General features: G+C 41.4%; 1 protein-coding gene across 6 annotated transcripts in view; it reads right to left on the reverse strand.

Moving 5' to 3' along the window:
• Window positions 1–24,654, reverse strand: part of Dlg3 (discs large MAGUK scaffold protein 3) — a 62,504-nt gene that overhangs the window by 17,705 nt on the left and 20,145 nt on the right. For all 6 annotated transcript variants that reach the window (XM_048335857.1, XM_048335856.1, XM_048335855.1 and 3 more), the window contains one exon: window positions 14,594–14,708. In XM_048335857.1, coding sequence (XP_048191814.1) covers window positions 14,594–14,708 — 115 coding nt within the window. The remainder of the gene's footprint in view (window positions 1–14,593; window positions 14,709–24,654) is intronic.

The raw sequence follows: 24,654 nt of genomic DNA on the forward strand, positions 1-24,654 counted from the left end.
TTTAATGAGAACTATAAAAATCTAATAAGGGCGGTCAAAGAAGACACAAGGAGATAGAAAGACCTCCGATGCTCATGGGTAGGCAGAATCAATATAGTGAAAATGGCCAGATTGCCCAAATTGTTATACAAATTCAATGCAATCCCTATCAAAATCCCAGTCACATTCTTCACTGAAATAGAGAAAGCAATCGATAAATTCGTATGGAACAGCAAAAGACCTAGAATAGCCAAAGCAATTCTAGGCAAAAAAAAAAGCAGTTCAGGAGGTATCACAATACCAGACTTAAAGCTCTACCATAGGGCCATCATAACAAAAACAGCCTGGTATTGGTATAAAAACAGACCGGAAGACCAATGGATCAGAATTGAAGATCCAGAAATAAAACCGCACTCTTACAGTCAGCTGATATTCGACAAAGGAGCTAAAGACATACAATGGAATAAATATAGCATCTTCAACTACTGGTGCTGGGAGAACTGGGCAGCCATATGCAGAAAACTCCAAGTAGACCCAAGCCTATCACCATGCACCAAGATCAATTCAAAGTGGATCAAGGACCTCAACATCAGACCTGAATCCTTGAAACTACTGAAGGACAGAGTAGGAAAGACGCTAGAACTTATAGGCACAGGAAGGAACTTCCTGAATATAGTCCCAGGGGCACAACAAATAGGGGAGAGACTCGATAAATGGGACTACTACAAATTAAAAAGTTTCTGCACAGCTAAGGATATAGCCACCAAAATAGAAAGACAGCCAACGATATGGGAAAGGATCTTTACCAGCACAGCAACAGACAAAAGCCTAATATCTGTCATCTACAGAGAACTCAAAAAACTAAGCCCCTCCAATCCCAATAAACCAATTAGGAAATGGGCAAAGGAGCTAAAGAGAGACTTCACAAGAGAAGAGATAAAAATGGCAAAGAAACATGAGTAAATGTTCAACATCCCTGGCAATAAAGGAAATGCAAATAAAAACAACCCTGAGATACCACCTCACTCCAGTTAGAATGGCCTATACTCTGAACTCAGGCAACAACAAATGCTGGAGGGGGTGCAGGGAAAGAGGAACCCTTCTCCACCGTTGGTGAGAGTGCAAATTAGTACAACTACTTTGGAGAACAGTATGGAGGTTTCTCAAAAAGCTCAATATAGACCTACCCTATGACCCAGCCATACCACTCCTAGGCATCTATCCTGAACAACAGGTCCCAAGATATCAAAAAGACATTTGTACTTCCATGTTTATCCCTGCACAATTCACAATAGCCAAAATATGGGAACAACCCAGATGCCCCTCCACAGATGAATGGATCCAAAAAATATGGTACCTATACACAATGGAATACTACATAGCGATTAGGAATGGTGAAATATTGTTATTCGCAGGGAAATGGTCAGAACTTGAAAAATAATGTTGAGCGAGACAAGCCTAGAACACAGAAAACAAAGGGGCATGATCTCCCTGATATATGACTGTTAAGATGGGGTGATGGAGAGACAGTAGAGACCAGGTCTGTGAAACCAAAAACTGCTTGTCAAATGGTATTTTCCACAGGATTGGGTCAGCAACCCAACATTACAAACAAACAAACAAACAACCAAACAACTACTCAACATATAAAGGTCAAAAATTGACCTCTCAGTGGAATACAATAGCTCAAAAGCTATGTATGTACATTCATATAAGACTACTGTCGACATATTGTCTAATGTCAACATTACATTTAAAGCCCTAGGCAAATTTTCTTGGGCATAGGCCACGTGGCTACTGTATATGTTCTTGATACATTGTATATTGTATATATGTCTACCTGACCTAGGGAAGGGAAAGAAAAACAAGGTGTAAGATATCACAAGAAATGTACATACTGCCCTACTATGTAACTGTACCCTTTTTGCACAACACCTTGTCAAAAACTTTGTGTTTAATTAATAAATAAATTACATAAAAAAGAAAGCAGGGATAAGTTGGAGAAATGTTACTGTTGATGTAAACATATTTTTTGGATGCCCAAAATCCAATTATTTGTACTTTCTAAGCATCTGATGATAAAACTAATGTAACAATATACTTCCAAGATAAATTTCAAGAACTTCAAATTATTGAAATAGATGGGAACATCCTAAATAAAAACAAAATAAACACAGTGCAAAGTCAACAAGAACACCAGCAGTTATCAGGTCATACTGGAAATTGTACTGTTTGATTTTTTTTTTAAACACAGCAAGTGTTTCTTTCATAATCTTCAGAATCTTTTGTGTGGATACTGGGGCTGGAATTCAAAGCATGGGTGCTGGCTTTGAACTTTTAAGCCCCGGCTTAACTAGTAGCTTTTTGGTAGATAGAGAGAAGAGATTTGCCAGGCATCAGTGGTTCACGCCTGTAATCCTAGCTACTCAGGAAGCTGAGATCTGAGGACCAAGGTTTAAAGCCGGCCCAGGGAGAAAAGTCCCTAGAAGACTCTTATCTCCAATTAACCACTCAGAAATTGGAAGTAGCACTGAGGCTCAAAGTGGTAGAGTGCTAGCTTTGAACAAAAGAGCTCAGAGACAGTGCCCAGGCTCTGAGTTCAAGCCCTGTGGCTAACAAAAAAAAAGTCTTCTAGACTTTCCTGCGTGGGTTGGCTTTGAACCACAATCCTCAGATCTCAGCCTCCTGAGTAGCTAGGATTACAGGCATGAGCCACTAGCAACCTGGCAATTTTCAGAAAAATTTTAGTCAACTAGTAAAGTATACCAAGCACTGGCTTGAGTCATTTGCTTCAGGAGATGCTCCCTAGTAAACAGGCAATAAAAGATAGTTGTATAATTCCAATTTCCCAATAAAAATGGTACCCAAGTCCATGTGGATTTTGTTTAATAACTTTATGAATGATGCGTGAACAATTTTACAGGCAATGTTTTTCAGCTATGATTTTGTTAAGGACATGAAGGCATAACAACTGAGTTTGAAATGTTCAAATATATTATTCTCAGTTGTGAATTCAAAAGATTAGGAATTTCTTTTTCAATAAATTAAAACTTCAAAGGTCTCAGAGATCCCTTTGCCTATATCTTATCTAATAAAGGAAACTCCTCAGTCTCAAAGTTTCTTTCTACTCTAGCATTTCATAAGTCCAGGTTCTTCCTTACCAAGCTAATGCAATTCTTTCAACAATTCTTTCCTTTGTTATGATTTTTATCTGTTTTCCAAAACCATGATATGGATTTTCTCTAAATCCGTTCTCACTTTTCCTGTTGAAATTTTGTTGTAGTAAGAAGTGAAAAACTTCCTCATCAACATAAAAAATAGGTCTACATATATGCAAGGCCCCATTTAGAGCTGTGTCATATGCAACATCCAGACCAGGTCTCTCAAATCTCCTAAAATTCACATGTACAAAAAGAAAAGAAAAGAAAGGAAGGAAGGAAGAAAGGAAGGAAGGACTAACATACCACTTGGCTATGTCTAGAAATTACTGCTCTTCTATCATTTAAATAGAGTCTTCTTGGTGCAGGGCCTTGTGGTAGACAGACAGTAGACACAAAAGCAAAATAACTCCCTGTCCCTGAGTATGTTATAGAAAGAACAAAAGGAGAATCAAGGCCCAGAGCCTCGTGGGGAGTACAGATTACATCTGGTTTGGAAAAGCTACAAGGAGGAATTTCGTTTTTTGTGCTAGTACCAGGACTTGAACCCAAGGGCTCAAATACTGTCTCTTAGCTTTTTCTGCTCTACCACTTGAACCATAATTCCACTTTTGGCCTTTTGCTGGTTAATTGGAGATAAGAGTCTCATGGCCTTTCTTGCCTGGGCTGGCAGAACCACAATTCTCAAATCTTAGCTCTTGAATAGCTAACTAGGATTACAGGCATGAACAACTGGTACTCATCTAATAATTGTTTTTTGAACTGAGCCTGCAGTATAGGTTCAGGATTTCCAAAGATAAAGATGGTGAGAGAAAGAGAGAGGTCTTTCCAGCTAGATGAACCAAGTAAGAAAATGCTTAGAGGCAAGAAAAATACTGTGTGTTTAGAGATCACCAGTGTACTCTAATCTGGCTGGGCCCAAGATTAGCAGAATGGGGCTTAGGTGTGGAAAACCTGGATTGTCCAGGTTTGTACTTTATAAGCATCTGAGGATTAAATAAAACTAATGTAGGCCTTGGTAGGCCTGTGGGATTCATTTCATTGCCTTGGCTTTTTAAAATAAGATACGGAAATGAACCCAAGAGCGAGTAGGCCAGAATATTCAAGTCAAACTGTCTCTTGTATGACATATACTTCCCATACTCAGAAAAGGTGTGTAAATTAGACTTTAATAAATTTTAAAATATGTCAACTATCTTCCTAAGATCTTTGAGAAGCATATTAAATTGTGGCCATTTATCTGTTTGTTGGGAACAGGCCAGAATCCTAATGAATTGACTGTGTTGGGAACCTCCTGTTAGACTGACATCCTCCTGTCTCTGACATCTCTCTATCCCTCGTTATACTCAGGGCAAGCACAAAGGAGGCCAAGGCAGATACTACACCTTTGACGCTACACTGAAACACGGTTACAGAACCCAAATCCTCCACATGCAAGGCCCAGATGACACAGAAACCAACTATTTCAACCTTATTCAGGGGACAATGAGCAGGAAAAAAGAAAGCCAAAGCCAGGTCTCACACCTGGAATCCTAGCTACTCAGGAGGCTGAGATCTGAGGATCACAGTTCAAAGCCAGCCCAGGCAGGAAGACCCATTAGACTCTTATCTCCAATTAAGAAGTGAGCTCAAGTGGTACAGCACTAGCCTTGAGCACAAACACAGTGCCCTAGACACTGAGTTCAAGCCCCAGGACTGGCTCACACACATACACAAAAGCCAAACCCATTTGTGTAAAGAAGAGCTATAATTAACCTATCTGCCACCTTGGTTCTTCTCTTTGTACAAGGGGAAAAGTTAACCCCGCTTGGTTTACCTGATTAGAGGATATATTGGGAGACTAGAAGCCTCAGAAACCCCTTATTCTTTCTGGGTCTAGATAAAAAGAATCTCATGGAGCCTCTGAGTTAAGAACTGGTGAGGTAAATGGGAAATGCTGTGTCATGAGAGGACGAGGTTTACAGAAACATTGCCACTGCCAGCCCACAGCCATCATGCTCCTCGTACACAGGAGGAGATGATTTTTTCAGCCCATTAATACCCCCACCCCTCAAGTCATGCCCATGTGCCTAGAAGAAGCCAGGTTGACCCAGACCCTGGGTATTCCTGCAACTTTTCAAACATGGAGACCACACCAGAAAAACAGCATTACTTTACAATTGGGAGTACAGAATGGGGTTCAGTTAGGCGCTGGTGGCTCATGCTTGTAATCCTTAGGAGGCTGAGGTCTGAGGATCACATTCAAAGCCAGCCAGGACAGGAAAGGCTGTGAGACTCTTATTTCCAATTAACCACCAGAAAACCAGACGTGGAGCTATGACTCCACGTGGTAAAGCGTTAGCCTTGAATAACAGTCAGGTCCTGAGTTCAAGCCCCATGCTCAGCAATAACAACAGAAAAAATAGTGGGGTTCAGTAACATATAGGCACCGAAGAAGCTTTCCAGTGCTACCTTATCACTAGGAGCAGTGGATATAATCACTTCCCCAAAAATGCAGTTTCAAGTTCCAGGCTGGTCTTCATGGTAGCTTTCAAGGCCACTGCCTAGCACCTCGCTAAGGAGACAATATTTTCAAAGGTCTTGGGAGCCACGCTGCTTAAGAGGTCACCTTTCAAATATCCCCCTAGGAAAAGCATGCATACTACCACAGGGATAATGCACGTGCTCTGGGGAACTTTGCCAATCTTCTTTCAGCTGAGCTTTCTTTGCTGGATGGAAAAGCAAGAACATAATCAGCTCTAAGTAAACAGATTACCCAGCAAAAGCCTTTGTATTTCAGGTCCAAAATTGTGAGGTTTGGGTCTGAAAGAGCCAAAGAAATCACAAACACCTGGCACAGCCCTGTGGCATCTTAGCAAACAGGAGTGCTATGAGTATGGCAACTAGCAAGGAAACTGGTCAGGCAGGTTTCTCCATGCAAAGCAAACAAGAACATTTTTTTTTTCAAAACAAGAACATTTTAACACTAATAGCCTCAAAAGCAAAGGGCAGCTTCAACACAACTCACCAAGGACGGTGCCCACCTCTCGTTCCGCAGGTCAGGCAATCTGCGTAGCCTGGGATGCTCTGTTGGTCCCCTCAGTCCTCTCCACAAATCCCCATGGCCTAGCCCAAGTGTCTCCCGGCTTTGTGATCCTGCCCATGACAAATTCCCTTCCTCTAAATTCATACCAGGCATTTAGTGGCAATCTTACTTGAAAATGTCTATTGATTGCAATTGAATTCTTGCATGATTCTGTGAGCTTTCGGATGATACCAAGCCCTTTGAGGATTTGAGATCATGTCTTATGCTACATATGAGGTTAAGAATGTTTGCAAATGGTGAAGGAATCCAAGATATTCCACAGAATATCCTACATGTTACTGTTCCTTAGTGTTCTGCTGTGTTTCCCTCTCAGAGAAGAAAATACTGGATAAAGGGCAAATATTATTTGAAGTTCAAGTAGACAGTCCACTGCATGACTGGTATAATGCAATCACAGAAAACCATAAAGCAGCAGCCACTCACTAGCCCTTGACCTTAGTAAAAAAAAAAGCTCAATTTTCCAGAGGCTTTTCATAAACAGTCTAAAACCCAAACCCAAGCTCTCAAGGAGATACAGAGTGGGTTGTCAGGATGACAGAAAGTGTTGCTAGCACCAAGTCTGCCCTCTTGGCACACCCTGAACATGGCTACATGCACAGCAAATAAGGACATTTTCTCCCCAGTTAATCTTAAAGATTCAGGCCCTAGAGGGCAACTATTAAGTTAAAAAGATATGTGAACAACAGACAACTCACAATGAGTGATGGTCCAGACTCACAACACCTACAAATGATGGGGCAAACTAAGGGATTACAAGTAGAGGCCCGGGACTAGCTAGCATCTAAGGACAGGTAGCTCCAGAAGTCACTGCTGTAGGAATCTCTGCCTTACCCTTACATACATTGTTGATACTTTTAAAATACTTATTATTGGCCAGGCACATGCTCATAATCCTAGCTACTCAGGAGGCTGAAATCTGAGGCTGAAATCTCTGTTCTAAGCCACCAAACGCAGATAAATCTAAGACTCTTATCTCCAATTAATCAGCAAAAGGTGGAGACATGGGGCTGGGAATATGGCCTAGTGGCAAGAGTACTTGCCTCGTATACATGAAGCCCTGGGTTCGATTCCTCAGCACCAAATATATAGAAAAAGGCAGAAGTAGCGCTATGGCTCAAGTGGCAGAGTACTAGCCTTGAGCAAAAAGAAGCCAGGGACAGTGCTCAGGCTCTGAGTCTAAGCCCACTGACTGGCAAAAAAAAAGGTGGAGACATGGCACAAGTGGTAGATCATCAGCTTTGACTGAGTTGAAGTCCCAGTACCAGCACCAAACAACAACAACAAAAAAAACTTATTACTACATCAGGATGTAACTCAGTGGTAAAGACGGGGTTTGCCGTGCATACACAAAGCCTTGAGTTTTATCTCTAAAATCACTAAAATATGTATTATTGGGCTGGGAGTTCATCTTCATAGTAGAGTGCTTGCTTAGCAAGTGAAAGGCTCTGCATCTGATTCCTAGCAGTATAAAACATAAAAATACAAGCCAGATGCTGGTGGCTCATACTTGTAATCCTAGCTACTCAGAAGATCTGAAGAGGGCTGAGAATGGCTTAGTGGTAGAGTACTTGCCTTGCATGCATGAAGCTCTGGGTTCGATTCCTCAGTACCACATAAACAGAAAAGGCTGGAAGTGGTGCTGTGGCTCAAGTGGTAGAATGCTAGCTTTGAGCAAAAAGAAGCTCAAGGACAGTGCCCAAGTCCTGAGTTCAAGCCCCAGGACTGGCAAAAAAAAAATGAAGATCTGAAGATCATGATTTGAAGCCAGCCTGGGCAGGAATTCCAGGATGAGACTCTTATCACCAATTAACCAGCACCACCAAACAAACAAACAACAACAAAAGCCAGATGTAGAGCTATGGCTCAAGTGGTAGATGGTTATCCTTAAGCAAAAAGGCCAAGGGCAGCACCCAGGCCTTGAATTCAAGCCTCAGGACTTGTATAGAAATAAAAATAAAAACAAAAACCATATTATCACTTCCCTCAAATTCTGCCAGATTGCCTTGTTGGCATCATAACCCAATACTTTCACCTCACTCACTAATGAGTAAGACCATGTCAAACTCCACCAAACACCACCCTGGGCAAGGCACATAGTAGTTGCACAATTAATGCCTGCCATTGACAGAAGGGAACACACTCTGGCCTTCTTTGATAACCAAGCTAGTATTTTTAACATTATTTCTTGACTCAACTGTACAGTTGTTCCAATGTAATTTCCATCATAGAATAGAAGTTAGACTGGCATGGTAGATTGCCAGCCAGGACTCCCAGCCTGCCAGGATACTGTCCTGGAGCTGTAAGAATGTAGCCAATCTAGCCTGAACAGACTTTCAAGAGCTTCTTAGCAATCTTTTTTTTTTCTTAGCAATCTTTTTGGAGGACAAGGGTTTTTTAATCCATTCATAGATAAAAATCAAAGTCATCTTTCCAACTGTACCCTGCCATCTGGAAATGTCCTAAGTTGAATGAATACCTTATCACCTTGTCCTAAAGTTTAAAAGGTGATTTCTGTTGTCTCTTCCAAAGTAACAGCACAGCAATAGCCCTAGGCTAGGTACTCAGAGGGGGCTCCACTCACTGTGTTCTTTCCTTTAAGTGATGAGTCCAATATGGAGAAGGGTAGGAAAGGTGTTGCTCACAAAGGCCTGAGTGACATTAAAGTCAAGTTCTATTTTGCAAACCCTGTTATCTTTCCTTCTTCTCTAGTTTCTTGATCTATAAATCCCATCACCCTCTACGGTTAGTACAGCTGCAGCTCTCTAGGCTTTCACCCACTGTAGCCTCAGTGCAGCCTTAAGAGGGTGTTATTTCCTTCAAAATAGCTTTGTGAAGCCATGCACGCTTGAGGGAGATAGATACTCAGGGGAAAGGAAGAGAGGAGAAACAGGTCAGAAGAGGAAATAATAGCAACATGAATTAGAAGCAAGGGCTGGGAGCATGGCTCAAGTAGCAGAGTGCTTCTCTAGCAAGCCTTGGGTTCAATCTCTAGTATCAAAAGAAAAGAAAAGAAAAAAAAACAAAATGAAGAGTTGAAATCCAAACAAAAGGGTGCCTTCACTTTAACCATATGCTGCTCATTCTCTCATGGACAAATGGCAAGCTGTCAGAAGATAGGAGCCATGCTGCTGCTGCTTCCTTGAATACACTCCAACAGCCATGCCCAAGTTCCTTAGCTGTGTACCTGATTAATTTCAGATTAGGAGCTGTAGTGGGGGAAAATGAAGGAGGAGGTGACATTGTCCAAGAAGCCTTATACTTATAACCTGACTTCTGGAATGACAACACCTTTGTACACTGCTTAATAACAATTTTTTTAAAAAGAAGGGCTGCAAACAGTACACTAAAAAAAAAAACCTCTTGTTTCCATATCTTGGAGTTCATTTAGATTAGCATCATTTTATATGGTCATTTGTACATAGCTATTGAGCTCTTGTGATCCTCTGCTAGGACTATCACAGGTATAAACTAATTATTACAAATGAGGCAAACCATGGAGTTTATGTTTGAGTGTGGCTTACTTCTGGTACCCTTTGTCTTGTATATAAGTTTATCTAATTTGGAGAAGGGAAGGGGAGTCACAGAAATGGTGGGACAAAGGGTGAACCAATGTAACTAGACACTATGTTGGAAATGAACTTTACGACTTGGAAGGAAGGGTGAGGGAGGGGAGAGAAATCAGGAGAAAATGATGGAAGGGATAACACTATTCAAAGAGAAATGTACTCACTATCTTACTTATGTAACTATAACCCCTCTGTACATCACCTTTTACAATATAAAAAATAGGAGCTGAAAAAGAAGACTAGTGTTTAGTCAAAGATCAGGTTCAGGTTGTTGCTTTAGGCTCAACTCCTGTACAACACCTAGGCAAATGGTTCCCAACTTCTTCTGTAACCCCTCCAACCACAAAAGGTCAAATGTACTCTTTCAGAAGCAATCCACTGTTTCACCCAGCTTTCATCATGAGTTTTTTCTTCCTTACATTGAATTGAAATGTGACTTGGGTGACAGAACAAATCAAATCCCCTTTCCACATGATATGGTGAGGCAATTAACTTAAGGAAAGTGAGGAGGAGGAGGAGGAGGAGATGCTAAAGGCTGACCATTTTGAACATGTTGCTTGTCTGAAGCACTGGAAGGACACATAACCAGCAAGTTTTTGATAGGCAGGCTTAGAATACAGTAAGGAGATCGAGTGTCATTTACACAATAGTAAGATTTGAAGCTATGAAAATAAATGTCATTGTTATTTCAGGGCTAAAGATACTGGGGATGGTCAGCAAGGTAGGCAGAGAGCTTTCATAGAAGAAAGTAGGTAACGTGTGGAAACCCATATGATGAAGAGAGCAGAGAATCAGTAAACCAACCGGTCACTGAATTTGATGACCAAGAGGTCACCACTGATCCCTGATAGAGTTGAGTTCCTGTTCCTCTGTTACCCTCCAGAGCTGCTCAGGAGCTGTACTGCCATGCTAAACAAGCTGATGCTCACTTCTTTTCTTTTTTTTTTTTTTTTTTTTTTTTTTTTGGCCAGTCCTTGGCCTTGGACTCAGGGCCTGAGCACTGTCCCTGGCTTCTTTTTGCTCAAGGCTAGCACTCTGCCACTTGAGCCACAGTGCCACTTCTGGCCATTTTCTGTATATGTGGTGCCGGGGAATCGAACCTAGGGCCTCATGTATATGAGGCAGGCACTCTTGCCACTAGGCCATATCCCCAGCCCCCTGATGCTCACTTCTTATCAGGCCACTGAACCAGAAGTGAACGGAAGTAGAAGCAGCAAGTACAGATAAGTGCAACATTCCAAAGCCTGGTGTTAAGACAGGTTTCTCCAAGTGACACCCATGTCACTATTTTAGGAGTACAATACTGCCTAGTGGAATCTCTCCTGGACACTAATCATGTAAAGAAATCCACTTTTGCTATTAAACCTGTATTTGCCCAACCAGCGAAAACAACTATTTTTCATATAACACTATGTTTTTTATTTTTTCACAGTCATGGGCCTTGAACTCAGGGCCTGGATGCTGTCCCTGAGCTCTTTGCTCAAGGCTAGCACTCTACCAATTCAATCCACAGCTCCACTTCTGTTTTTCTGGTGGTAAATTGGAGATAAGAGTCTCATGGACTTTCCTGCTTGGGCTGGCTTTGAACCATGATCCTCAGATCTCAGCTTCTTTTTTTGGGGGGGGCAGTCCTGGGCCTTGGACTCAGGGCCTGAGCACTGTCCCTGGCTTCCTTTTGCTCAAGGCTAGCACTCTGCCACTTGAGCCACAGAGCCACTTCTGGCCGTTTTCTGTATATGTGGTGCTGGGGAATCGAACCCAGGGCCTCATGTATACGAGGCAAGCTCTCTTGCCACTAGGCCATATCCCCAGCCCAGATCTCAGCTTCTTGAATAGATAGTATTACAGGCGTGAGCTATAAGCACCCAGCTATTAACTATGTTTCTATTTGTATGCTGATATTAGCACTCGAGCTCTGGGCCTCATGCTCTCACTTGGCTTTTTCAAGGTTGGCACACTATCACTTGAGCTACACCTCTACTTCTGGCTTTTTGATTGGAAATAAGAGTATCCTGGAGGCTGGGAATATGGCCTAGTGGCAAGAGCGCTTGCCTTGTATACATGAACACCTGGGTTCGATTCCCCAGCACCACATATATAGAAAATGGCCAGAAGTGGCACTGTGGCTCAAGTGGCAGAGTGCTAGCCTTGAGCAAAAAGGAAGCCAGGGACAGTGCTCAGGCCCTGAGCTCAAGCCCCAGGACTGGCCACAAAAAAACAAAAAAACAAAAAAAAAAAGAGTATCCTGGACTTTTCTACTCAGCTGGCATTGAACCATGATCCTAGGATCTCACTCTCCTGAGCTGCTAGGATTATAGGCATGAGGCACTTGTGCTGAGCTATATAATACTATTAATACATAAAGGAAGTAGTATTTTCTGGCCGAAAATTTGGAAAACGCAATGAATAAAGGAAGAAAGACAATAGTTTAAGGGACTGTTAGTATCAAGGGATTCTTAAGAATAGAAGAAATCAGGTACCAGTGGCTCACGCCTGTAATCCTAGCTACTTGGTAGGCTGAAATCTCAGGACTGCAGTTCAAAGGACATTCCTGGGGTAGGAAAGTCCACGAGACCCTTAACTCCCACTAAACCACCTAAAAACTGTAAATGGAGCTGTGGCTCAAAGTGTTAGAGTGCTAGTCTTGAGCAAAAGAAGCTCAGGGACAGCACCGAGGCCCTGAGTTCAAGCCCCACGACCGACAAAAAAAAATAGAATGTAAGAAGTTGTGTATGATGGCACCTGCCTGTTATTCCAGCATTCCAGAGACTAAGGCAGGCAGATCCCAAGTTCCAGACCAGTCTGGGGTACATAACAAGACCTTATCTCAGAAAACCAAAAGAAAGGAACAAATACATTTACATGCAGAAGGAAAATAATCATTTGTAAAGTAGGAAGGCTATACAAGAGTAGAAAGGAAGAGAGCAAGCTGAGTTCAGACTCTGGGGTAAGCTCAGTAAAGAGCCTCAGCTCACTGCTAGAGCCAAAAGACATTATTTCCCCTGATTGAATCTAATGATCACAAAAAGTTCCTATTCTGAACCATATCTACTTTGCTCAGAGGACAAAGATGTTATCTAGACAAGGCTAAGGGCAGATTATATAAAACCCATCCACTACAAAGAGCATCATGGTCTCTCCCCCTCCTCCCCGGAGAAAACTTGAGCACATCCTTTGCCTGGGTATTCCACATCGAGAGTCCATGCCCCACTCCCCTGCCCAGGTGGGGAGAGCGCTAGGACAGGATACACAGAGCAGGGAAATCTAAAAATAAAGCTCTCTGAAGAAACTGTCTTGCTAAAGAGCAGCTTCCCACGCACACTGGAGTGCCACATCTGCGGGGGCTGGAAGCACAGGAACAGAACCATCCTGACCAAGTCACATAAGTATTACCCACTTTCAGAGGGTGACAGGACATTTCCAGTTTTCCTACCAGTGGCCCAGTGTCTAGGCCGCAGACCTGGAGAAAGGTGCATTACTAACACCAAGTAGGGTTTTCTTTTTCAGAAAGGAGACTGGAAAGATGGCTGGGTCTTGTCCAACCTCTCTACACTTTGCCTTCTCACACAGTGGGAGGTGAGTGCAGCAAATGCTCTCCCCATGCCACGAGTGGAGTTGAGGGCTCACTTTAGGAAAGAATTTAAAGGGCTCTAGTGGGCTTCAGGCTGAGATGGGCTTCCTTGGCTACACTCCCTGCAGTAGGCTAGTCAGGGACTACAAACTGGGGGAAAAGAAAAGCAGGGCTGTAAGAACTGCAATTAGCATTGACATCAGTTAGCTATCAGCATCTCACACCCCAAGGACAAAGCAATTGTCATGTTGCCAGGCAACTAGCAAATGTAACTTCCCTACCCCCAGCAAGCATTGGAGGCTACCAGATAAAGTTCAACTGAACTGGGGTATCCCAGTCCTTAAAAGCATTAGACATGGCTGTAGCTACTCCTGGCTCTGGGGAGTAATCCACAACCTTTTTCTCTAAGGGCTTTGACCTTTGAGAGATACAATGTACTGGCAACCAGACTATCAGGAGTTTTGCCAAGAACCTGTGGCAGGAAGAAGGAAATGGTCCCTAATTCTAAGAGGTGTGCCCAGTGTTCCTTTATCAGTCCACTACCCTGAGAGGTTTGTACTTTGACCTGATAGTATTATACCACACGTCAAGGGGCAGAAGCTCAGCCTCCACAATATCACCCAATAGCTTTCCACAGTAATAAGTTCAATGTTCTATATCTGCCCCCCACTACCCTAGGGAGTATATGTCCCATGATTCACAGACACAGCAGACCAGTGAGTCCAACAGTGCAAGAGGAAGATAGCAACACAATGAAACACCCAGAATGAAGCAACCTGTCAGTTCTTTGGTCTCTTTAAAGAGACCCTGTACCAGAACACTGTGATAGCTGGTATGCTCCCATACAAATCTCAAGGTCTATTATGCATGTGTGGAAGGGGATGGGGAGGTGCCAAGTTTTCCCCTCAAAGCACAGATTGCTAGTAAAGTACTTTGAACATTCAAATGCTATTTAAATGCTGATTAGCAACAATCACCCAACAGTCTTATACAATTAGAGCAAACTGAAATTTTCCCATTCTGAGTTATTCATGACCAAAAAAAGGAAGAAACTGGCTCCCTAAAGAGAGGAGAAAACTGGCCATAAAATATATAACCTGAGCATACAGTGTGAAGTGTTATTTTAGTGCTGGGAGTACACACTCCCTACCTCACTAGTTAAATAAGAAGGGCTGGGCTGGCAAGGAACTGCCTTCACCCAGCACCAGGCCTGGTACGCAGAAGGGCAACTTACCTGACATACAAAGACCTCTTCTCACTTGTCCGGAGGGACCCAGACCCAGAACTCATGCTGCTGTTCATCATTTGTTCTCGCAGATCATGTATCTTTGACTCAAAGCGACTGTACTCTGTCAGGGAGAGAAGTAAAAAGACAGGGAAAGTGTGAGCCCAAGGAGCATCCCCATGCCCGCATGCCCTCAGCCAAAAGCCAGAAGGACACTTGGCTTCAAAGCAGCCGTGGCCAGTCCAATCTTGGCTTCTCCTCCAAGCAGAGAAAAAGTCCCCTCCCCATGCAACCTACTAGAAGGAAAGAAAGTCCCTGGAAAGAGGAGTGCCATTCAGGCATGTCCAATAGAAACAGATTTTAAGGGGGGAGGGGGGTATGAGGGACAAGGTAACAAACAGTACAAGAAATGTATCCAATGCCTAACGTATGAAACTGTAACCGCTCTGTATATCAGTTTGATAATAAAAATTTGAAAATAAAATAAAAGCTCTGGAGGGAAAGAAAAAAAAAGAAACGGATTTTATCTGCTTCAAAATCCCACCAATCTTTTAAAAAACAACTGGAAAGAAGTTCCAATGCAAACACTAAGGCCCAAGGAGAGCAGATGGGCAAGGAGACTTTCCCAAAAAGCGGACTGCAGAGAACAGATGGCCCTGAGATGTGGTGGGCCTGGGGGGTGTTCTATCACTGTTAGGTGAGGACAGCATTTTTCTAGGAATGCCTTCTTTGGGTTGGGGGAGTTGGTAAGGAGACGGTGGATCCCAGTATAATGGTTAAAAGCAAACCTCAATCATTTGAGGAGAATTAATAGCTAGAACTCTCCTGGTTATTTTCCCCTCCTAACAATCTCCTTAGCTTTGGTAACAATCAAACATTAAAACACAAATGCTTCCAGATTTCAAAGATGGCTGACAACCCTCATCTGTAAAATCATCTAGTCAAGTGAGGCCATTCCTGCCTAGCCAGCCTTGCAGCCCTCAGAGACCATCCCCACTGTCTAATGCAGTCCTACCATTCAGGAAAGGAGGCTACAGGCTTACTGCCTAATTGAGAAAAATCTGACTGAGGTAAATTAACTCTAGCCATACAATTATTATAAAAGGCTCTTTTTTGTAGGGCTGCCTTGCTATGACATTCTACGAGTACATTTAAAATATGCTATACACACACATGTAACATTACACAACATTTTTCAAGTCTATAATTGCTGTATAAGATGGGGTATATCTAAGGCACAGGGTATGAAAATGGCAGAACACAGGGCATATTTCACTGTGATAAGCTGACTTTAAAGGAAGTAAAAATGTATACTAGAGGTTGAAGGCTGACAACTGCTTTATAAAACCAAATACACTTCCAGGGGAAAAAATTCCACAAAAGCATTTTCATGCACCATAGAGGGCTGGCAAGAAGCACCCCACCTAGCCTGTGTGACTCAGCAGGAGAAAACAAAACACCTGCTCTAACACCTGCCACTCCCTCTGCCTCCCTGGGCAAAGCAACCTGACCTTCATTTCAGCTTCATCTGGGCTTAAAGGGAAATGCTAAGAATCCTTAAGGGTATGTGTGTGTGTGTTGCTGGAAGTCAAGCAAATAGCTTCTTCTCAGTAAAGTTTCTTTTTGTTCACTGTGATATCAAGGAAATCAACTGGTTAAATTCCCATGTTCTTTCACTCATCACGTACCCATGTTATGGTGATTTGTCCTCATTACCTACTCCAGTCCCTGAAATCCGGAGGAAGCAACTGAGTCCCTGACTCACCCATTAAATGTTGGGGCGGGGGAGTAGAGAGACAATAGCTGGACAATGTCCTTAGTCCTGGGGTTACAAGGGAGCACATACCAATGAAGAGTCCTAATCTAAAAGTAAAGGGTAGTGGCTGACCTGTTATATAGAAGCCCTGCACTGCCCGAAAGTACAGCAGTAAGCCAGTTCTAAACAAATCCAGGCACTGGCTCTGCCCCCGGGCTCCACATCTAGCCCTGGCTGGTCGGGGATCATTTTTCCCCACATATTTAATTAGTATCAATTAAAGGAAGTTTCATTTTGAATGTCCATATATGCATACAATGAACCTAGATAGACTCATTACCCCCATCGCTCTCCCTCATTTCCCCCCTCCTTTCCAAACCAATCTCAACAAGCTTCATTGTTCCATTTTGACGAGTGAACAGAAGGTCTTCACCATGTTCACCCTCCTTTAACCATCTGTCTGCCCTCCCTCATCCAACTAGTATGCACAGTCCATATAGAACCTGTTTTACATTTTTATATTTTTGGGTATGTATCCTAGTCCCGGGGCATGAACTCAGGGCCTGGGCACCGTCCATGAGTTTTGTGTTTGTTTTTTGCTCAAGGCAAGGGCTCTACCACTTGAGCCACAGGCTCCACTTCTGGCTTTTTTGGTGGTTAATTGGAGATAAGAGTCTCACAGACTTTCCTACCCAGGCTGGCTTTGAACCATAATCCTCAGATCTCATGCTCCTGAGTAGCTAGGATTACAGGTGTGAGCACTGGTGCCTGGCTTACCTTTTTTTTTTAAATTTGTTTTATTAGTTAGTGGATGTCAGTTGTTCAAAGGATAATTCTTTAGATTCCCTCACTTTCTCTCACTTTCATCACCCCCACTACAAGTGAGTTTCATCATGTCTTGGTCCTTCCTTTCTGGCTCTCCTTGAAACTCATTCATGAAGGAAGAACCACATGTAACAAGGAAGATGTATAAGAGGACTATGCATAAAACCCCAAACCAAAAAATACCCAGTCTATCCATAAGCTATTTCTCCACTCTTGAAACCTGTTTACATATTGGAACTGACTTGCCTACTGAACTCCAACTTAACAGTAGGTCATGGCAGTTGCTTAGTAACTACATTTCTTTAAAAATCCTTAAAATAAAAACTGAGAGAGCAAGGGAAGGGGGTGGCATTGTCCAAAGAGAAATGTACTCATTACCTGACCTATGTAACTGTAACCTCTCTGCACATCTCCTTCATAATAATAAATAAAAACAAAAAATCCTTAAAAAACAAAAAACACCAAACCACCATTTCTTCAAAGCTCCTAATTCAAGGGCTGGGGATATAGCCTAGTGGCAAGAGTGCCTGCCTCGGATACACGAGGCCCTAGGTTCGATTCCCCAGCACCACATCTACAGAAAACGGCCAGAAGCGGCGCTGTGGCTCAAGTGGCGGAGTGCTAGCCTTGAGCGGGAAGAAGCCAGGGACAGTGCTCAGGCCCTGAGTCCAAGGCCCAGGACTGGCCAAAAAAAAAAAAAAAAAAAAAAAGCTCCTAATTCAAGTTGATAATTCCGGGTCAGAGACCCACTTAAAATAAGCCACCAAGAGAACAAAAGTATTGTTTTAAAGAATTCATTCTTTGTTTTAATATGCACTACTAAGATTTCAAGTTTATTAAACTGTATTTTATTCACCATTTCCCACTCAGATGATAACCCCCCTCCTAGAGTTCCAACTACTTATCAGTTTCTATTTGTAGAGTTATCTAACGTCCATTAGGCACAAAGCAGCCTCGGACTAAATGACTGCTGGGTAAATGAGGAACAATGTAAAACGCTGTCCAAGTTGAAGCTTCTGTTCTCAAACTAATAAACTTAATGGTTTATTTAACTGATAGCTGCCAGTTTCACTGACAGTTTCCACAGGTAGTCAAGAACTCCCATTTACATTTGTTTTGGGGGTTAATTGCTGCAGCTACTAAGGTTGACATTTTTAAATATCCTTTGAGATGTTAATAACTCACATTGGGCATACAGTTAACATAGTGTACAACAAAGAAAAATAATAATTATAAGATTTAATGGTACTAGAGTTTGAACTCAGCCTGGGAGCCCAGAGTCCTCCATTATTGACTCATACCTTATGTGCCTAAGTGCACTGGGACTGAGACTTGAACTTAGGGCCTTGTGCTCTTGCTTGGCTTTCTCTTTTGATCTATTTCTTGAGCCACAGCTCTACTTCCTGCTTTTTTTGTGGTTAGTTGGAAAAAAGCGTCTTGGGGGCTTTTCTGCCTTAACTGGCTTCAAATCTTGATCCTCAGATCTCAGCCTCCTAAGTAGCAAGGATTACAGGTATGGGGCACCAGTACCCAGCTTTTACTGCTATTTTTGAGATAGTGTCTGCTTCCTTCCAGGGCTTTTTAGGCTTCTCATTATTTTTGGAATGACAGGGTTCCCCATTGTGTCCAACCTTGGTCCACTGAGATGGATTCTCATGGACTGGGTTGATTTGGAATAACAATCCTTCCAATCTCATCTTACCAAGTAGGTAGGATTACAAGTTCGAGCCACCAGTGCTATACTAAATAATTTTTTGTGTTGGAAAAAAGTTTGAATTTTAAAACTTCACAAGAATTTTTTGTTCCTCTCCATTTGCCAGACTAACATAGTCATTGCTGAGGGACAGCACTTAGGCTGAAGTCACTGTGTAGGAAGCCCACTTGACCAGCTTTCAACTGAGAGGGCCCACTTCAAATAGGCTACTTTAAAGAAGCACTTATTACTAAAATCTCAAGTCTATTAAACTGCACTTTATTCATTTGTTCTCATTCAGACAAACCCAACCATTTATGACCCACAAAGATATCCACTATGAGTCATACTTTGCTTCTTCCTTCCATGTTAGCAGCTGCTAATCATGGAGAGAGAAATGAGTCAGAAAGAGCATAACCAGAAATCGGTACCAAAAAGGTTTTCTCAATGACCATAAGATACCTTTAAAACATCAGGGTTTGGGGTTGTGCTTTGTCTTCAGTCCCCACAACTGAATCAGAATCTGCTGAGCGAAACTCAGGAAAGTGTACCAAACCACCATCAAGCTGATTCTGGTGCCTGATCAAGTTTGAAACTGCTAAGCTGGGGGCTGGTGGCTCATGTGTGTAAGCCTAGCTACTTGGGAGGCTTAGATCTGAGGATCGTGGTTCAAAGCCAGCCTGGGCAGAAAATTAGCTCCAATAAATCACTCAAAAACCAGAAGTGGCGCTGTCTCAAGTGGTATACTGCTAGCCTTGAGCACAAAGAGGCTCAGTCCAACCACCACCAATAACAACAAAAAAGAAGAAACTGCTGGTCCTGACTTTAGAGAATTAAGTTTTGTTAGTTCAGAGAAAAGGATCTGTATAGTGTCTCAAAAGGAAGGCAGGGCAAGAGGGTTGGGGAACTCTCAGAAATGAAACATGGCAATATAATTGTAAATCTCTTGGGAAAGGAAAGTGCAAAAGAGGCCACTATCCAATCAATGTGACAGCCAAGAAAGTAGATGAGCTTACACTTTGTTAAATTATGCCAGTTGCTGGTGCTATTAGCTATTAGGAGGCTGAAATCTGAGGATCACAGTTTGAAGCTTGAAGCCAGTCCAGGCAGACAATCCAAGAGACCCTTACCTCCAATTAACCAGCAAAAGCCAGAAGTGGAGCTATGGCTCAAGTGGAAGAGAACCAACCTTCAGTGGAAAAGATAAGGGACAGGACTCAGTCCCTGAGTTCAAGCCACAGTAATCACAAAAAAGTAACACATTTTAAAAATTATTTGGGGGGCGGGTAAACCAAACCAGACCTTGACTTAAAACAAGAAGTAATCACTAATAGTATATGTCTTAGGCTTACTTCCATGCATACATAATTTATGTGCATGCACCCACAACTTACACAGATTCACATATATACCTTTTTAATTCTCTGATATGTCATGGGTACCCATCCATGTCAGTATAGATACTTCATTTTTTAAATTGCTACAAAGTATCCTATGTTATGGGTAGATCATAATTTATTCAGTTCTACCCTGATTGGTGTACATTTAAAATTTTACAATTTCAATATTACTCAACACTGAATTTGTGTGAACCTGTCTGTAGCATTGATTTCTAGAAGTGAAACTGCAAGGTCAAATACTCAATTAATGCACATTAAAATTATGAAGCCAGAGGTGTAGTTCAGTGGTACAGCACTTGCCTATCATGTATAGAATACCTGGGTTAAACCTAATACCACAAAAAGTTAATCTTTTGATTAGCACTACCAAATGGAATCCCACCATTTTGAAACCTTTCTCACTAAGTTCAGAGGATGAACTACTATTCTAAAACTTCCAGGAGCATTTGAGTTTCTGAAGTAGAGGCAGAATTTATCTTTGTGCACAGATTGATCTGCTGTTTAGAGAAATACACTCTAATGATCCTTTTGGTTATACAAAAGTGAAGCCAAGTTTATCTTCTGGAATGGATAGCTGTCCTCTTGGTGGGTGGAGTTCCTGGTGTTACTTCTTAATTCTAGGTTTAGACACCCCACCTACCTCTATAAGCATTGACCACCAGACTCGACCACTTTGTCCCCCCCTACAACCTGAAAGCCAAGCCTTTCTTCCTAATGTCATTACTTCCCATTCTACAAATGACACACTCTCATCACAACCAGTGTGTGTTGTCAAACTTTGCTGTTTTCCTTCTAATTACTTCCTCAATCTGTCTTTTTCACTGTCATTGCCTTTCTGTTGATTTTTGCCTCCTAACTTTCTCTTGACTGGTTTGTTTCTTATGATACAAGGCCTTATTTTGCTCAAGCCTTTCTGAGAGCTTGAGAGCTTGGATTTTCTAAAGATACAATCTTGCTTTATTAAGCTATAAGCTGCTCCCTTATATGGCCTTTGTTTCCTTCTCAACGTTTAGTGTGGTGATCTGTACTCTTGTTGAGTTAATACACTACTCAATGTGTTAATTCAATATGGCAATCTGACTAGACAAACCACAATTCTCAAATTCTGGCTCCTCAGGAACAAGTGCAAGAAAAAAGAATATACACTTTCTCCTTCTACCCAGCCAAACATGCTAAAAACTGACCAACAAAACCACAAACCACTTCTGCAAAGCACAGACCTGTCAGAGGTTTGTTTCAAGGTACTGTTAACTGCCCAATAATGCACTAAAGGAGACTGAAAGTCCAGGGTACACCAAGGCAAGCTGCGCACATACCCACCCATGCCTGCAAACCCATCTTCCCTCTAATACTTTGCTCTCAAATCCACATACCACCTTCTTGACATCAAGGAAAAAAATTGTCTTTTCAGATAACAAATGACATTTGTTATGAATTTGGATAAGTTGAAAGGTGCTCAGGTTCTCAATCTATTCTAAATTTATTTGGTCCTACTTGATTAAGGGCAGAAAAATGTTCAGACAAGAAACAAATGGCAGGAAGAAGGCACTTATTCTGCATGCATCAGAGATTACCAATGATTTGAGTGAAAGTATAAAAGGGGAAAACTACAAGACAATAAAAGCCATGCCTATCAAATTTAGAAACGACTGGGGAGACAACTGGATGCAGACTTCAGATGCACAGGTTGTGACAAGAGCAATCAGAGGATGCAAACAAAAATAAAGGAAAATACAGAACTACAACTTCCTGACCTTGAGGTCTCATGCAATCACTGAGTAGGAAAGACATGGCTGAATAATGGTTCATGTTTTGTTTAGTTGTACACTCAAAATTAAATCAACAGCTACTCAAAAAACTCATTCTTAGGGAAGTACAGATGTTCAAATCTCAAATTTATACATCCTTCTTTTGCCAACTTACAATCTCACAAGGGAGCTACAGATATTTTTTAGCAGTGCTGGGATTTGAACTCAAGATCTCACTCTTGATAGGCAAGCATTCTACCACTGCAGCTATGTCCCCCATAGTCTCAAACTTAAATCCTCTCAATCTCTACCTCCTAAATAGCTGGGATTATAAGTGTGATGCACCATGCCTAGCTTGATTGGGAGTCACAGACTGTGATGAATATGAATTGCTTTCATTTTTAATAGTTACCCTTATAGGATAAAACTTTGGTATATGTTTAAATTACAAGCTGCTATCTCAACGCTACGGCTCATATCTTCAAAAGAAATGGGTGGATCTGGCAGTAAATTAAGTCCATCAAGATACCTGTTACTATGGGGTATATGAATTGCCAAATAAGTAGCAAAACCCTCCTTGAAATTACAAACTTACCTCCACAAAAATAATTCAGAAGACTATTATTATTAATTAAAGAACTCAACATCTCTAAAACTAGACAATTAGTAAGGTCCCTTCTAATCATGACATGATTTTGTGACAAAACAGTTTCATAAGGAATTGAACCTAGGACTAGTCTAATTTGTTTAACATAACATAGAAGAGGGAAATCTTCTATCTACAAATAACTGTAAACTGTTTGGACCAAAGTAATGCCAAATCAATAAGTACATATTGAAAAAACTAATTATTGAAACTATGTGAGAGAGTAGGAAGGTAGCAAACAAGCTTCAACACGGGCAAATACTGTTTGAGAAAAAATAATTTCATATCTACTTTTAGAACAATGGCTCAGACATATGACTAACCCTGAACAGAAACGTGGATGTCACTATCCTGATCCCTGCAATCACAATGTACTTCCTCAGCGCGCGAGTGCGCGTGCGCGCACACACAAGTGGGAGGAGTCTAGATAGCACCGTGAAGGATAATGGGGATAAAACAGAAAATCAGACATTATAGATCAGCATGTCATTAACACTCCAGTGTATTCCTATCAGCTGGTTGTTTCTGACTCCCAAAAAGCTTAGAGAGGATGCAGGATTCAGGAAGAGGTAGCTGCTAGACAAACTGCTGTATAAAGTAGTATATGAAAGTTTGTTACATTCAGCCATCTGGTCTGAAATGACTGGAATAAAAAGTACCCTTGCCAGGTGCTCTGACTCACACCTGTAATCCTAGCTACTAAGGAGGCTAAGTATCTGATAATCCAGATTAGAAACCAGCCCAGGTAGGAAAGTCTGTGAGACTCTTATCTCCAATTAACCACCAAAAAGCTGTGGCTAAAGTGGTAGCGTGCTAGCCTTTGGCAAAAAAAAAAAAAAAAGCAAATAAACCCTCATAGACAGCACCCAGGCCCTGAATTCAAGGCCCAGGACTGACACACACAAAAAATTACATTGATTTAATGTCAAGCTTAGAGAAAGTATGTACAGGACTTTGCTAATAGTCCTCCTCAGTTACTCAATTTCACCCAATAGATCAAGGTAAAAAGCTTTCCTGTATTTCAAAATAATTTCATATAGCATTTCAAATGAAAAATTAAGAAACCTTTAGGCTTCTTTAACTCGTAAGCTAAAGTATACGCAAAGGTACCCCCAAACAAAATACCTAATGTAGAAAACAGAAGGATTAAGAAAGAATTGCACCATTTTCTTGCTAAGTGGTGAGCATCCCTTTTCAAAATAACCTACTTAACAGTGATGACAGAAGATAGTGACTAAATCACACACATCTCTTGCCAATTTGAGCAATTTTGTAACCAGTTTCTATATTTTATGGGGCAAGAGGGTTTCAATTTAAATGCTCTCCATAATAGTTACTCCCATAGAATCACAAACAGACAATCTGTATTGCATGTACCACCTGAATCATCTTTAGGTTGAGTTTCTGTGGAAGGAATTCAGTAAATGCAACTTAAAGATACTTCTAGTTTATAGTTGTCAAAACCTGTGGTCATTTTTTAGTAATGAATAATCTCAGAGTAAAATATTATAGAACAAGAAACTCAAAATCCAAATCATGTGTGTGTGACAGAGAGAGAGAAAAGAGAGAGAAAAAAATTTTATTTATAATAAAAGTGGCTCTTCAACACAGCAGGGCTGTGATGGATTATTTAATAAATGACACTGAGGTAATTCATTAACATTTGAAGCAGAAATTAAATTAGTACACTACTTTACATCATAAATATACTCCAGAAAATTTAAGGTTTTAAATATAAAACAACATTAGCTAAAGTAAAACACAAGTAGGTTTTTATCTGCTCTTAGAGTAGAAAAGGCCCTTCTAAATCTGTGGAAAGAGGAAAACTAAACATAAGAAAACACTGAAAAAAAGATGGGCATTATAGGACAGATCTTGTAATCCTAGTACTTGGGAGGCAGAGGCAGGAGTTAGTAAGTTCAAAGCCAGCCTGTGCTTCATTTGAAGACCTTGGTCTAAAAAAAGAAAAGAAAACACTGGAATATTTAACTATATAAAAACA

This window comes from Perognathus longimembris, chromosome 28 (genome assembly GCF_023159225.1).
Source record: "Perognathus longimembris pacificus isolate PPM17 chromosome 28, ASM2315922v1, whole genome shotgun sequence".
NCBI classification, from domain to species: domain Eukaryota; kingdom Metazoa; phylum Chordata; class Mammalia; order Rodentia; family Heteromyidae; genus Perognathus; species Perognathus longimembris.